Consider the following 14,218-nt stretch of genomic DNA (forward strand, 5'->3'; position numbering starts at 1 on the left):
CTTAATTTTAGTATCTTGGTACCAAGACTTAGACAAGTAAAGTTAATAACTTCTCACATCTTGTATTGTAACCTCAATATTCAACTTAATGTGGGATTCCAAGAAATTGCAAGTTACTTTAGTAACAATGTTTTTTAAAGTCTCTTACTGTCTGAAAAAAGGTTGAATTCAGCAACAATCTCGTCCACAAGGAAACAAACATATCAAGAGGAACAACCCTCTAATTAAGTCACCACCCTTCCAAGACATATCTAGTACTCATTGGTGTGAAGCCTCACAAATCAAGATTGGAAATTAATTTTATATAATAATCCTTATCAAATAGCATAACCATTTAAGTCATAATGTTGCTTGCTTCACTGGTGTGTAGAAAAAGAAAATAGTTTGCTGTTTAACATGGTTTTTCCATAGTGTGTGTTCAGATTAACTGAGGCATCTTTGGAATGTGACAAACCTCTAATGTTACTAAGCATGTTTCATTATACATTTTGAAAATAAAGGGGCTGTAGGAGCGGAAAGAATCATCCCCACCAAATTCATTTTGTAGAAGAGACAATGACACATAGAGAACATCTCTTAACCTTGTAGAAATGTGCTAGGGACTACAGGAATTGCAACTCAAATGCAATCTACAATGCAAAAAAGTCAAATGATTCCAAAAAAGTAACTACCATACAAATATAAATGGATCACCCCATTTAGAAATGCTTCAAAAGTGAGGCTGGCTTCAACTGAAATTTTAGTTGGAAGCATTTGAGGCATTCTCTAGAATAAGGCGTACAATGATCAAGTACACTGCAATGGTAAAGATGGGCAGCTCAATGACACAAGTAGAATCTAACATTAGTATGAGTCAGCATTCCAGAAGTGGATGTGATGTGTGCTATGTGCAGTATGTCTTGCTCAAATATTCCATGATACTTAAAAGGTGTCATCCCCTTTCTGCCCGCTATTTCAAAACAACACGAATAAAGTAATTTAGAAAATGGTAAATGTTTTCAAAGCCTCTAGCAAACTTTCTTGTCATAGAAAAAAAAAACATCTCACCTTGTAGAACTCAATGTACATACTTATCATCATGTATACAAGGACAACATGGAAATGAGAGAAGACGATGAAACACTCAAACACATGCCAAGATTGATCGGATGCCAACACAAAAATGTTCCCCAAAAAGTCCAAAACAATTAGGCAAGCTTCTTGCAAATGATCATTTTGAAAATATATATGAAAGAAATAAGTATGCCAAGAAAACTGTCCATCAGAGAAACCAAGGTCTTTCCCATCTTTACATACCATAGAAGCTAGAGCCTTTACATTCTTTACAAACTAAGGATCTTAGTTAAGAAGCATTACTAAGCATTAGGTTAACGACTTTTGCATTTTCTTCACAATGCTTAACAACAGTTTGTATGTTGCAATAGCGACCATGAACTAGTGTGTATGCCCAGAGAAGTAATTTTCTGGGCATGCTGAGATCAAGAACCTCGGCTGTAGAAGCATGCTCAAAGTTGCCAGTTGATGGAAAAGTGCCCTGAAGATGCAAGCGAGATGGTACTGCACACATATTTATCCCAGAAGGAAGTGCCCCACAGGAGCTCTCACGATAAAAATTGAATGCATAATGTAACATTTTGACAGCTATATCCATGTGCTCTGCAGTCGCATGCTTGATTGGCATATTCCTTATGCGAGATAAAAGAGGGTGTAGTTTTTCCTTCAGTTTGCTCTGTAGATTTGAATCTTCATACGAAATGTTCAACAACTCATCTGTTTGAATGTCTACAACAAGCTGAAGTCCATGGTCCATGTTTCCCACAGCTTGTGTAACTGATTGAATAGAATGAACATCCAGAGGCAAAGGCGTTATTGAAGCCAACTTTGTCAGTATAGAACGGCACCAAGCCAATGCTGCATGCTTGCAAACTCTGGCGCAGTGAACATTTGATAGCTTGGGATTTTTAAATCGTTTTCTTATCTTCTCATTAACTCCTTCAAGAGCATCCACTCTACCATCAATCTCCAAAGCATGTAAATACCTGTGAATGAAGCTGTACAAAATTGCATGTAACAAAGATGTCTCTTAGAATGTAGTTAGCAACTTTGCAGGCTTACAAATTTATTTTTTTAAATAGACAGAAGGCAATAATATGGACATCTCCTAGGCAAAAGCCTACAACACAATGGTAATAATTAATTATTATTATTATTTCCAACAATTAATAATAAATAATTCAGGCTTCAGCCATTTACCAAAAAAAAACATAACATGGACATCTCCATCGCACCTATAAACAGTGATTTCAGAGAACTCCGGAGTAGTTGTACTTCTCGATTCAGATAATCCAGCCAAATCAGACCATAAATTTCCCTGGTCCATAAATAGGTTAAACATCTTCTCTAACAACTGCTCGAAGGTGCTATTATTGCTAGAACCATGGGACTCTGCATGAGAAATTGCTGTCCCAAGAGCTTGTATATACCTCCCAAGTGCAACAGGTATTATATCTTCCAAGCAAAGTGAGAACTGCTAGGTTACAAAATGGTCTCAATTAACTGCTAAAGAAGTTATGGTATTCAAACACAAAACCAGCATGTAAATTATACATAACTTTGATTCTGTTTATTTTACTTCAGCAGACTGAGGTTTCAACATGCACAAGCTTACCTTCTTGTCTGTCCGAATAGAAGAATAAGCCCGTTCAAGTGTATAGAAATCTCCTGTCCTCTCACATAAAATAAGATAAAGCAAAATATACTTCCGTATACAAGTAATAAACTTTCGAGAGCTTTCTGGCATTGCCAGCTCTAAAACCTTCTTGGCACCACCAAGACCAGGAGCCTTCCGCCTGCAATTTAGTTTGAGATAAGCCTAATGTCTTTAGATATCAAAATAGTCTAAGAAAGTAGACAATCCCCATCACAAGATGTGAACAGCCACTAAAATCCCAAACAATGATTAATATTGATTTGATCCTAACTTACAGCCAGTCTTTTGTTAGAACTTTACAAGAACAAACAGCAAAGCCTTTACCTTCCCTTTTTGATTGCACCATCAATTTCCCACATATTGATTGTAAAGACTGATCGACTCGACTTAAAACAAAAGGATAATTCTTCCTTTGCTCTTTCCAAATCATTTTCCTCCCCTCTATAGTACAGTCCTTGGGCCAACATATATCTGGCCTTATGGAAATGTTTAAGATCTCCCTCAACACAAATTTCTAGAGCCGAAATACAGTCATCAAAAAGTAAACTCCATGCCTCCTCCAGAGGCCCTGGTGCCTCTACTGGACAGTCCCCTTTCAGTGCTTCAGTTAGCATCCCACTCTGTAAAGCATCCTTGCATGCACCTTCCAAAATAGTGGACACTTTTTCTTTTGTTGCAGGTTGATAGCAATAACCTGCTACGACCTATATCAGACAAACTAGTCAGCTAGCATGACATAAATTAATTAACAATTGTCCATAATAGTTCAGTTCTAAACTCACCTCAATGGCACGTAAGTTGTGTCGGCCAATGGTGTAAAGCAACTTCAACCGTGAGGCATGAATTCTATAGACAGGATCTACGGCAGAGCGATTCATGCTTGCAGCTTTGCCATAATATGAAAGTGCTTTCTCATATGGGTGACCAAGCTTTTCAGATAGCTTACCCAAGTAAAAGGGATGAGACCATTCTGGTCTGCATAAAAATTAAGAATAAACATTAGGCACCTTGAAGCCATTCTACGAGCAAGAAAACCCAAATTGAGAAAAGGTAGCTAGCAACAAACAAGTTCACTCCACAGTCAAAAGGCATTAAGTGGTTACTTGTATGCAAAAGCTTTCTCAAAGTGTTTTAGGGAATTCTGACAGAAGTTCGTCCAGGCTGAGTCTCTTGCTGGTACATAATGCCGCTGATCATATAATGGCACCACATTCTGAATGCTATCATAATAGACAAGGGCCAATAATTCGTGTGCCTGACACTGTATGAGATTAAAAAAAGGCATCAAAATATTTTAATACAAGAATGAATTTAAATGTACTGTAATCTACCTGCACACACAACTTTGAGAAAAAAACGTTTTGTGGTCTGCCATAAACTTTTAACCTTTTAAATGTATAAATAAACAACTTCTCATTAATCCTGTATTAAAAGAAATCCTGAACCTCAAAAAAAATCCAGTAACAACCTGCTGCTCAGGAGTTTTTGCTAAAGCCAAACTAATTAATGAACAGCGTCTACTTCTCCTTCGACTAATTTCCACTCTCTGAGACAAGTTACTTTGCTTCTTCCATTCCACTACATTTATGTGTTTGCTGCCATCATTTAACATGAGGTCCACCTCCTGGTGATAGCAAAATGGATGAGTGTATCTCAAAAGACATTTCAACATACATGTTAATAAAATAAGATGTGATGTGTGTGTATATTCCTAGTGTATACATTTTCATAAATTAGATCTGTTTATATCGGCTAAAAAAAGAGTAGAAACATATATTTTCTCACCTCGTCATAAATATTTGCCAGTTTTTGCCAGCTTTCAAAACGCAGTGGATTGTACAAAAGATCAAACTTGAAGAGACTGGCATTCTGTTGAACAAATTCTTCCCCTTCCTTTGTAAGAACAAACGAAGAAAATTTATCTGTAGCACTCATCTCTTCTACTTGAGCAAGAATGTAATACAGGTTTGCATAAACTTCCAAATATGGCTCAGTGTTAGCATCAATGTTCTTCCCACATATCATCCTTCTAATACACGATTCCAACTCCCTGGCAATTGAAGTTCTAAGTGTGAAACAAAATAGAGGTGATAATCCTTTAGGCATGACTTTTACTACAGAGAAATATTACAGTCAAACATACCTTCCAGCTAACAGTGTTTGCTCATTATCACAATCTCCTCCAGATGCAAAAGCATACTGAGCTATATGCTCTATATTTTCTCCAGACATGGCCATGTCACGAATTTTTTCTTCATTGAAATCAGGATCTTCCAGGAAGATATCCAGGGTGTTTCCATTCAAAACCTCTTCTGGGGGCTGTGGAAACTGCTTGCGAATAGCTCTCAAGACCTTCCGAAGTTTAACTAAGCCATTTCTCTGCAAACATTTGAGAGACAAAGGTAAGTACTACAAGGTATCTAATAATCTTCATATTTTACAATAGAAAAGCAAGAAGCAGAAACAACCATACAATGCAACTAGACAATAACATTACATACTGAAGAGGCTTTTGCATATGGCAGAAGATATTTAAATACATCAGCGCACTGCTCCTTTGTTTGATAATCTCCAAGACTTGTATTCCTGTGAATAGCCAGATCATCTTCACTAGATGTGTCCAGACCACCTTTAAGATTCAAACCATACAAACAGAAGAAACTCTGATCCAGTACATTATCTATGCCCAAATCGAACTTTGTCTTTTCAAAATCACCATAGGAATCTCCAGCATCTCCTGTTTGAATGTTTACCTTTTTCCTCTCAAAGGATGACCCTTTACAAATATCAGAACTACTCTTGATACTATTAAGAACATCCTCAGTCATTCTTCCAACTTCCATTCCAGAAGTGCTTGCACCGGCTATTTCCTTGAGAGATGTGGGCTCAAATCTATGGATCTCCTCTTCTTTCAAGAGATCATCCTGTCCATTAAAATTTGTTTTTCCAAGAGAAATTTTAGGCAACTCTGCTGTAAGATGAACATTCTCAGAATATTGCTTTACATTTGCATTTACAATTTCCTGGCAGTTTGCAGAATTAAGACTCATTTTTAGTTTTATCTCCACAGCCAAAAGATGCTTAATGGCTAGTTTAAGAAATGTGCCTTCACCACCCTCACAATCTTTCCCAGCACAGCAAAGTCCATGTTCAGCAAGTAATTCATGTACTGTTGCAAGCAGTTCAACCTGTTAAATAAAAGGACAGAATAATTCATGACAACATGTTTCCCAAAACCATACACCTACTGAAGGCTAAGAGCATTAAGATAGCAATAGAAAAAAAAAACTTGGATATATAGAATTTGAACACTGGCCTGCTTTCTCAAAGGGACACTTGAGTCCAAATGTTGAAGCTTGCAAAATGCAACTGCTACATTAACAAAACAAGTGGTTTCTAGTTGTTCACTGGAATCAGCACCTAGCAAACCAGATGACTTGAGACAAGGAAGTACTTTGATGATATGACACATAACTGTCAATAGCAAACACTGCATCCGGCCCAATAATGCTGTAGGGATATCAAAAGATGCCTGCATTCAGAATTTATTTAACATTCTTTGAATGTTTTCCTTGTACGAAAGGATAATGCAAGACGTTAATACCAACAATGAGATTATACACTACCAATACGGATGTATCCTTTTCATTATTACTCAAGTTACTAATCAAATTATACCAGGATTATTGGTAAAGGAGAATAACTTACTGGAGTTTCATTCTCATCAATTTCTTCTTTTATATGAGATGCACATCTGGATATTGACTTGATCTCATCTGCGACCATTTTATTCCAGTGACCTTTCCTAGCCTCTTCCAACTCCAATTCAAATGTAAGGTTACAGGCATTAGAAATAGAGACCTTGTCAATCACATTATCTGCCTCTGGTATTTCAGCAATGCCTGCAGCAAGACAGAGAATTTCCAACCTCCTCTTGTGACACTTCAACAAAGTTGCAAGGTCTTTTGGATTATCTTTCTCACAAGCCAATTTTAGCATATCAAGACCAGACAACTCAACTGAAGTATCCACAGTGTTATCCTGGTTCACACTCAATGTCTGAACAAAGCATTTCTCATTACTAGAAAGTATAACTGGAGAAAGTAGCTTAATCAACTCTGAGTATTTCTCTCTCTCCAGCAATTCAGGACAAGAGGTTTTCAGCAATCCCTCAATTTCCAGTAACCTGAGCTCATGCTGAACTCTTTGCAGAGAGATTTCCTTATCAACTTTACAATAAGGAAGCACAACTCTGTCACAAATACCGTTTTTAGCCAGTCGGTCATTTAGAATAGAAAAGCATTTCTGAAACTCTTTACAGCCTTTCTCTCTATCACCAGACAAAGTCCACAAACGACCACTCAGCCAATGAAAACGAACCCAGAAGGACCAGTCAAGTGTTAAAACTGAATAATTTGTTCCAGACTTCAGAACATCCTTTCTCGTATCCACCACAGCATGCTCTGCTCTTGTTAAACCATTTAAAACCGTACTTCCTTCCATAAAAGAGCTGCATGAATCATCCATGTTCTTATTTCCCAAACTGTGTTTATATTGGGGACCTATTTCAAATGAACTTGTTGACTGTGACAAGGTCTTTGGCATATCTTCAGCACTCATTACAAAACTGTTAAACTGTGTATTTATAGAAATTGACTCCACAACTTTACAGAGATGATACATTGCTTCATCGAACAGATCACTAAAAGTAAATTTTGATTCTTTAGAACAGGATGCTGCAAGATCAGAATTAAGTTCTGCCAGAAAAAGGCTACAGTAAGGAGACTTGTCATAGTTCCAATGCCTTGTCATTTTATCAAGTTCCAGCAATCGATATAGGTTGTCCTCATATGGCAATTTGTTTACAGATAGCTTTTCTAGAATCAGTTCCCCAATTTGATAGACGCCATAATTGCCATTGATTTTCTCAAGGAATTTGATCACATCAGAGTCGAACAAGCTAATATTTTTGTCCACCTCTTTAGGATGCTTCATAGAAAAAATTTCAGCAATTCTGGAGGAATTTATCTGTCTTGAGTCACTAACAATATATGGATCAAGCATTTTCCTTAAAAATTTGGCTTGCTCCTTTCCTTTTTCCAAATCTGATTCTTCGCGTTCACTTTTACGAGTCCTAAGCTGTTCTAGGCGAGTGCTGCGCCTTTCCTGAGGAGGGTCTTCATCTGTAGAAAGTTCCCTTTCTTTAGGAAGGCGTGTCCTTTCATTAGTATTTTCAACAGATACATCCTTGTGAATTCCAAATGTGCTTGGTTCTTTGTCCTTAGAAAGAATTATGCATGCCTTTGAATCACATTCCAAAGATGCATCCACCTCCATATTTTTGTCTCTGTCATCCCCTGAAAAAAAATATGGCATATTCAATGTTTGCAATCTTATGCTGGCATCACTTATCTCTGTGTTCCTCACCAAAAATTTAACATTAGCATTTACCAACCTTTGGTAATCACTACAACAGCCTGCCTCCCCATATTCAATATCATGCTCATGATTGCCAGGCATCTTTGACTTGAGGACATTCAAGAGGGCATCTATGAGTGCACCCCATGATGCTTCCAGCAAATGTAGATCTAATGGCTGAACTCTTCCTATTTTTGAACATCTATCCTTTTCTTCAATATCAATCATTTTCCTCTTTTTAGGAAAAGACAAACCAATGTGCATTGGCTCCAGTTTATCTATGCCACATAATTCAAAAGGAGTTGACTGTGACTCCTCAATTACTCTTTTTATGGCAGAAGCACGTGAATGTGAAGGCCATTTTTTAAGGAGTGTTTTTGCAACAACAAGGCAAGACACATCATCTCTGATTGCAACGAGAACCTCCAAAAGCTTCTCCATACAGTTCCCTGTGTTTAGAAATAAATATATGAATTATAATTAAGAATCGTATCAGAATTCAAGGTAATTTAAAGAATTCAAGGTATAGACTAAATGCAGAAAAGCTGTCAACTTGGAGATCAAGACAAAAGTCAAGTAGCACAATAATATTTTTTTCTCAGTAATAGAGGCATTATTTAGATATTGCATAACCATGGATAGAATAATTCACTTACAATTGTTAGGACTGCAATTAAGACCTTCTTCAAAAGCCCTGCGTGCTGTATTCAATGATCCCAAAGCACATGATAATGTCCCTAAGTGATTCCAGATAACGATATCCTTTCTGTCAATTTCCACAGCTTGGAGATAGCACTGAACAGCTTTCTCGTAGTACATGAAGCCTTGTTTGGCAAATGTGTTGCCCAGATTCTTCAATGTCAGGAACCTGGAGCCAGGAGATAGTACATACAAATCCATTGACCGCATGAATAACAGAAAATAAAAGAATTAATATTGTTTTTCATAAACAATCCATTCCCAGACTAGCTTCAAACACTATTATCATATACCAGCTTTTAAAAATCTATACATAGTGTGTTAATGCCTATTTCTAGCCACCACAAAATTAGTAATTGCACAGATAAAATTCAAAGTTTATTTATATTAACATAACTGCGAGTATTCCCTGCAAAATTTATCTACATGATGAATAATGTAAGGGTATACAACTAATTTCATGGTTGTCTTGGCCTCCAAGTTCATGCTATGTTCAAAATGTTGAAGATTGTAGCTGCGATAGAGATCTTTATCTCTGGTTTTATAAAATAGAAATCTGGTTGTTATGACATTATGGTCATCTTTAGCTGAAAGAGACATTTGTGACAATATTTAAAGATAATATTATGTAAAAAGACATGTCATACATCATGCGAAGAAGCATGCATATGGAAATATGAAGTGTTAAATATTTAAAATACGAAGGGTTTTATTTTTGGGATTCAAAGAGATTTCATGTGAAAAATGAAGTCTCTTATGCAATCTATTTATGTGATTGCTTGGTATATTGTAAATCAATTAAGTGAAAGCTTTGTGTTTCGTATATGTGTTTCTCTGCAATGTGTTGCTCATCACAGAAATTTAGTCCAGCAAGTTGCTTATGAGCATTTGGATCGCAGGATTTGAGAAAGCATCATGGTGCCAAGAAAGGAGGATGTGGGGCTGTTTGTGATGAGCAACATGGAATATATTGTGATCACAAATCAGTCGGTCCACATATTTTTGCCAAGAAATGATGAACCTGAATCATATTGAGTAGCCAAAACCAAAAAGGAAATCTATGGATATAATTAAGATTTTTTTCTCATGGTCTGGTTATCTTCTGCGAGAAGACAGTGGCAATCATCTGCTTTGATTTTAGCAAAGTAAGCTTCAAATGGATTAATCAATCTTTGTTTGATTCTTCAACTGTTTGTAATTCAACAAGATTTAATTATTACAGAATAGTGTACTCAACGGAGTGCAACGAGGGAGCTATTGTGGTCGGCTAGCAATGTTCGTTCTTCAGATCTTGGTGATTCCGACTCAGTGGTAGGGTGCCGCTTTCAGAATGTTTTTTGTGTTTATCGAGGGCTGAGATTGATCGTTTGCAGTTTTCTTCATGTGTTTAAGCTTCCTCAGCCACGCCTAAATTATCAGGTTCTCTTGCTGTCATGGCGTTGCATGCCATTGATTCGCTGTGTGTTCATCTGTCTATCATCGATTCTTTGTTTTAATAGGCATCTTGCATGATTTAGTCAGTGATTAGAGTGGCGTCAGTTTCATTTTTTCTCTTCGATTGTCAGTATGTTCCGCTGGAACCGTTTCTCTCCTTCACAGCTTCTTACTTTCTATTTGGATGTCATCAGTTCTGCTTGATGTAATCATATTGATGTTTCCGGTTCTGTGATAATCGTTACCTCCTCATATACTCAGCGCTAAATCTTCTTTCAAAGTAAACTATTCTCTTTTTCGAAAGATGTTTTTTTGTCTAATAACTATGTGCTCAGTTCGTCCGTTTGTGAAGTCTGAAGCATCATCTTCATTTTCTTTTCTTCAAGCTCGGGCACAGCTCTTTGTTTTTTGATGTTATCATTCAGAAATTCTCTGACCACTATCGAGCAGAATTATATTAATGTTATTCTGAGCCTGACAGAACACAATTGTATCGGATATTATATCAAAAGCAGCAGTAGCAGATTTGGGAAACACTTGACTGTTCGTTTGCCTTCATTTCGACTGTATTCACTTTCAACAAGGGTGAGCAATATCAGTACATGTGAGGCAACTATCCAGGAAGGAATCCATTCAATTTATGATGGGAGGTATTATCATGACCGTGAATAGTTAACAGGAACTTCTTCATTGGCAATGTCATCTATGAAGGGAAATTGTATGTTGTTTCTATGAGAATCTGATTAGATGTGATCGCGGCGTATTTGGCTTGAACATATTTTAGGTATGGAGAATGCATTAGAGGGAACAAATATGGTGCTAAAATTTATCAATCCTTATTCAAGTGTCTTGCAGAATAATCTGACCCAAGTACATCAAAGGTGCCATAAAGCAGAACATAAGGCATGCAGTCCAGGTATCGTCTTAACTGATCGAAACAACAGTGATTAAGTGGAGAAAGGGATATGGTAAGTTTGGGAATTTTAGTGTTATGTGCGTCAGACCTTTAAGTAGTTTGAAGTCTGCAAGTTTCAGATTTGTTGTATGACCTTAACTGATAGAAACAACAGTGATCAAGTGGAGAAAGGGATATGGTAAGTTTGAGAATTTTAGTGTTATGTGCGTCAGACCTTTGAGTAGTGTGAAGTCTGCAAGTTTGAAATTTGTTTTCAATTTTAGTATATTCTGTGCTCATCAGATATTGTTGATCTCTGACAGTGTTCTAGTGTTTGAGCATTCTTTTGAAGATTTTATTGTTTCTGTATGTATCCTTTCTGCTGGCTGCCGTTCAATGGATGTGTTATAAACGTTGCCAGTTTTGTGAAAGATGATGTTTCTGAAGTTGTGTTTTTTCACTTTTGGCCTTTCTCTTTATAATTCATTTATGTTTAGCTATTTTGATGACATGCGAGTCAAGAAGTTTTCAAATTATTTTTCTGTAGTGTTTCAGTATTATCGTCTGTGAATTCATATGTTTGTCATTTTGATTTGTGTGTGAGGCAGATATATTTGATTATTCTGTATAACTTGTTTTTTATCATATATTGTGCGTATTCAATGTCTAATGTGAATAATTCATATATATATTGCGAGTATATTTAGTCTATCTGTATTTTGATTGTCTCTCTCTAGTCTTTGTCATTATCTGCAAACTATATTCAAAGCTATATATTATTGAGGTAAGATTGGCATATATAATCAAATCATGGTGCAGATGATTTATTGTTATGGCAGAATTCAATTTATCATGTGCTATGCTCAATATATGAACATAGGAACACTAGTTGCAGTCATGGAACTAAATTAATATAAGTTTAGGTTTTGATGCATTTGAACCCATGAAATCTGTGTATATGCATCTATCCAAACTGTGGTGAAATTTTACCTCAAATTCATTAAGGGATATAATAGTGGCTGATAGAGAAGTAACCTTGTTCTGGATTTGTGTGAATGTTTGGAAATGGTTGAGGTGCTAGCACCACAAAAATTGCTAACTCGGTTTTGTCGATCAATGTATTTCTAATCATGCCTTTGTGTTACAGAGTTTAACCACAGCATTGGAGGCCTGAGGTGTTCAGAAGCTGTGAATAAACCAACAGATGGATAGTGAGGACGAGTGGATGATAAGTAGATAGGTTTTATTGTTCCAATTTTTATGATGTTAGTATCAGATTTTTTATAGCAAAATTTGTATTGATGCCATAAGCACTGCACTGGCTGTAGAGATGCAAGACAGAATCTCTTTTGTGTGTACATTTGAGTGCATGTCGAGGTTAGATCTCAAAGATATAAGTATTTATAATTATATCTCTTGAATATTGATTATAAATAGTGATTGCTTTTAGCATTGATAGATATGGGTTCTTAATATCTCTCATGGTTGCAAGGAGCAACAAAGAAGCAATGAGATGAATGTTGCTATTTAGCTTCAAAGGGAGGCTATGTGACAAAGGGAGATGTCCAACCCTTTGCAAGCTTACGCAATAGTAAATCAATTGAAATCAGCTATCTTATTGTGGTGATCAAAGCTGTTCCTGCTGATCAAAGCTATCCCTGCTGAGAGGGAGTCTACGTTAAGAGATAATCTCAGTTGTTAATGCATTCTTCTCTAGGATAAGTCTGAGGTGAAAGCCCTCTTTCCACCCACTGTGAGTAGGTACGGTGTGTTGTCCTGCATATTGTCACCACAAAATGTAGGTAACAGTACAAAACTTTCAACTTAGTTTCACATTTGTCTGAGATTAGTTCATTCTTTAATTGGTTAGCATCGATTAATCAATCGACCCAAATCTACATAATGAACTCTTTTACTAAAGGCGTCAAGTCTTTTTTGTTTTTCTTTTTCTTAAGCCTGTGCTTGATTTATGAAGCCTGCAGTGTCCTTTTTCTCATTTTTGAGTGTGAGTTTGTTCACTTTTGGTCTTTTGGTTTTGTTCAAAACTTTGCTTTTGGTTTTCCCTCGATTCGATACATCTTAGGGCTTAATCGGGCTTAGCAATCAAAAGATTCGACCATTTTAGTGCCCAAAAGGTGGACTCTCCAAATGCAATTGCATAATTTAAAATATCATGTTATATTTTAGTGTTGGCATTCACTTTTTGAAAAATAACATAAATTCACTGTGTTATGTTTTTAAGTTATTTTACCACTTAAGTGACTATAAAACACTTTATGTTATATTTTAATGTTGAGTTGCTTTTTAAATTTTTCACTTAAGTAACTTTATTAACTATATAGTTTGATTTTTTTTAGTTACTTTATGTTTTATTTAAAACATCTGGCATTCACTTTTTGAAAAATAACAAAAATTCACTTTGTGTTATGTTTTTAAGTTATTTTACCACTTAAGTGACTATAGAACACTTTATGTTATATTTTAATGTTGAGTTGCTTTTTAAATTTTTCACTTAAGTGACTTTATTAACTATATAGTTTGATTTTTTTTAGTTACTTTATGTTTTATTTAAAACATCTAAGTTAAATATTGCATTCTGAAATAATATTTGCACATGATATATTAATTATATAGTATAAATGTTATTTTTGACCCAATTAAGTGATATTTTCTCAAAAATCAATTAAAACATGTGCTTAATTGATCACTTAAGTTGTGCAAATGCAACTTTCAACCCATTTACATCTTTACATGTAAAGAGTCTCCAAGAGTGTGATTTGCACTAGAAAGACACTTTAAACACTTTAAACATGTTATCTAAAATATGTAATAGACCTCCAAGAATGCGATTTGCATGAACTTGGTCTTTTACATGTTAAGTGTCACATGTAAATGCATGGGGAGAGTGTGATGTTGCTTCTCAACCTCTAAAGCAAGTTTTTAAAACATGCAAACTCTCTTAGAGAGCGTGCAATTTGCATAAAAGACCCAAATAGATGCATTTTAAAACATGTAAAGCCTCCTAAAGAAAACGATTTTACATACTTTGAAACCAAGATTTT

At 35.9% G+C, this 14,218-nt stretch overlaps 1 protein-coding gene across 3 annotated transcripts in view; it reads right to left on the reverse strand.

The window, feature by feature from the left end:
- Nucleotides 1–1,197: 1,197 nt before the first annotated feature.
- Nucleotides 1,198–14,218, reverse strand: part of LOC149573100 (Tetratricopeptide repeat (TPR)-like superfamily protein) — a 107,203-nt gene continuing 94,182 nt past the window's right edge. For 2 of the 3 annotated variants that reach the window (XM_089814276.1, XM_089814277.1), the window contains 13 exons: nt 8,785–8,996; nt 6,419–8,577; nt 6,027–6,242; nt 5,212–5,898; nt 4,854–5,089; nt 4,496–4,760; nt 4,179–4,334; nt 3,814–3,971; nt 3,493–3,685; nt 3,035–3,414; nt 2,669–2,849; nt 2,289–2,527; nt 1,198–2,051 (listed from right to left, as the gene is read on the reverse strand). In XM_089814276.1, coding sequence (XP_089670402.1) covers nt 1,343–2,051; nt 2,289–2,527; nt 2,669–2,849; nt 3,035–3,414; nt 3,493–3,685; nt 3,814–3,971; nt 4,179–4,334; nt 4,496–4,760; nt 4,854–5,089; nt 5,212–5,898; nt 6,027–6,242; nt 6,419–8,577; nt 8,785–8,996 — 5,791 coding nt within the window. In that variant the 3' untranslated portion in view covers nt 1,198–1,342. Of the gene's footprint in view, nt 2,052–2,253; nt 2,528–2,668; nt 2,850–3,034; nt 3,415–3,492; nt 3,686–3,813; nt 3,972–4,178; nt 4,335–4,495; nt 4,761–4,853; nt 5,090–5,211; nt 5,899–6,026; nt 6,243–6,418; nt 8,578–8,784; nt 8,997–14,218 lie in introns of all 3 variants that reach the window. The other variant, XM_089814278.1, reaches the window with a different exon arrangement.

The sequence above is a fragment of the Cupressus sempervirens genome, chromosome 2 (assembly GCF_028749045.1).
Source record: "Cupressus sempervirens isolate cs-2001-9-10 chromosome 2, ASM2874904v1, whole genome shotgun sequence".
Lineage (NCBI taxonomy): Eukaryota > Viridiplantae > Streptophyta > Pinopsida > Cupressales > Cupressaceae > Cupressus > Cupressus sempervirens.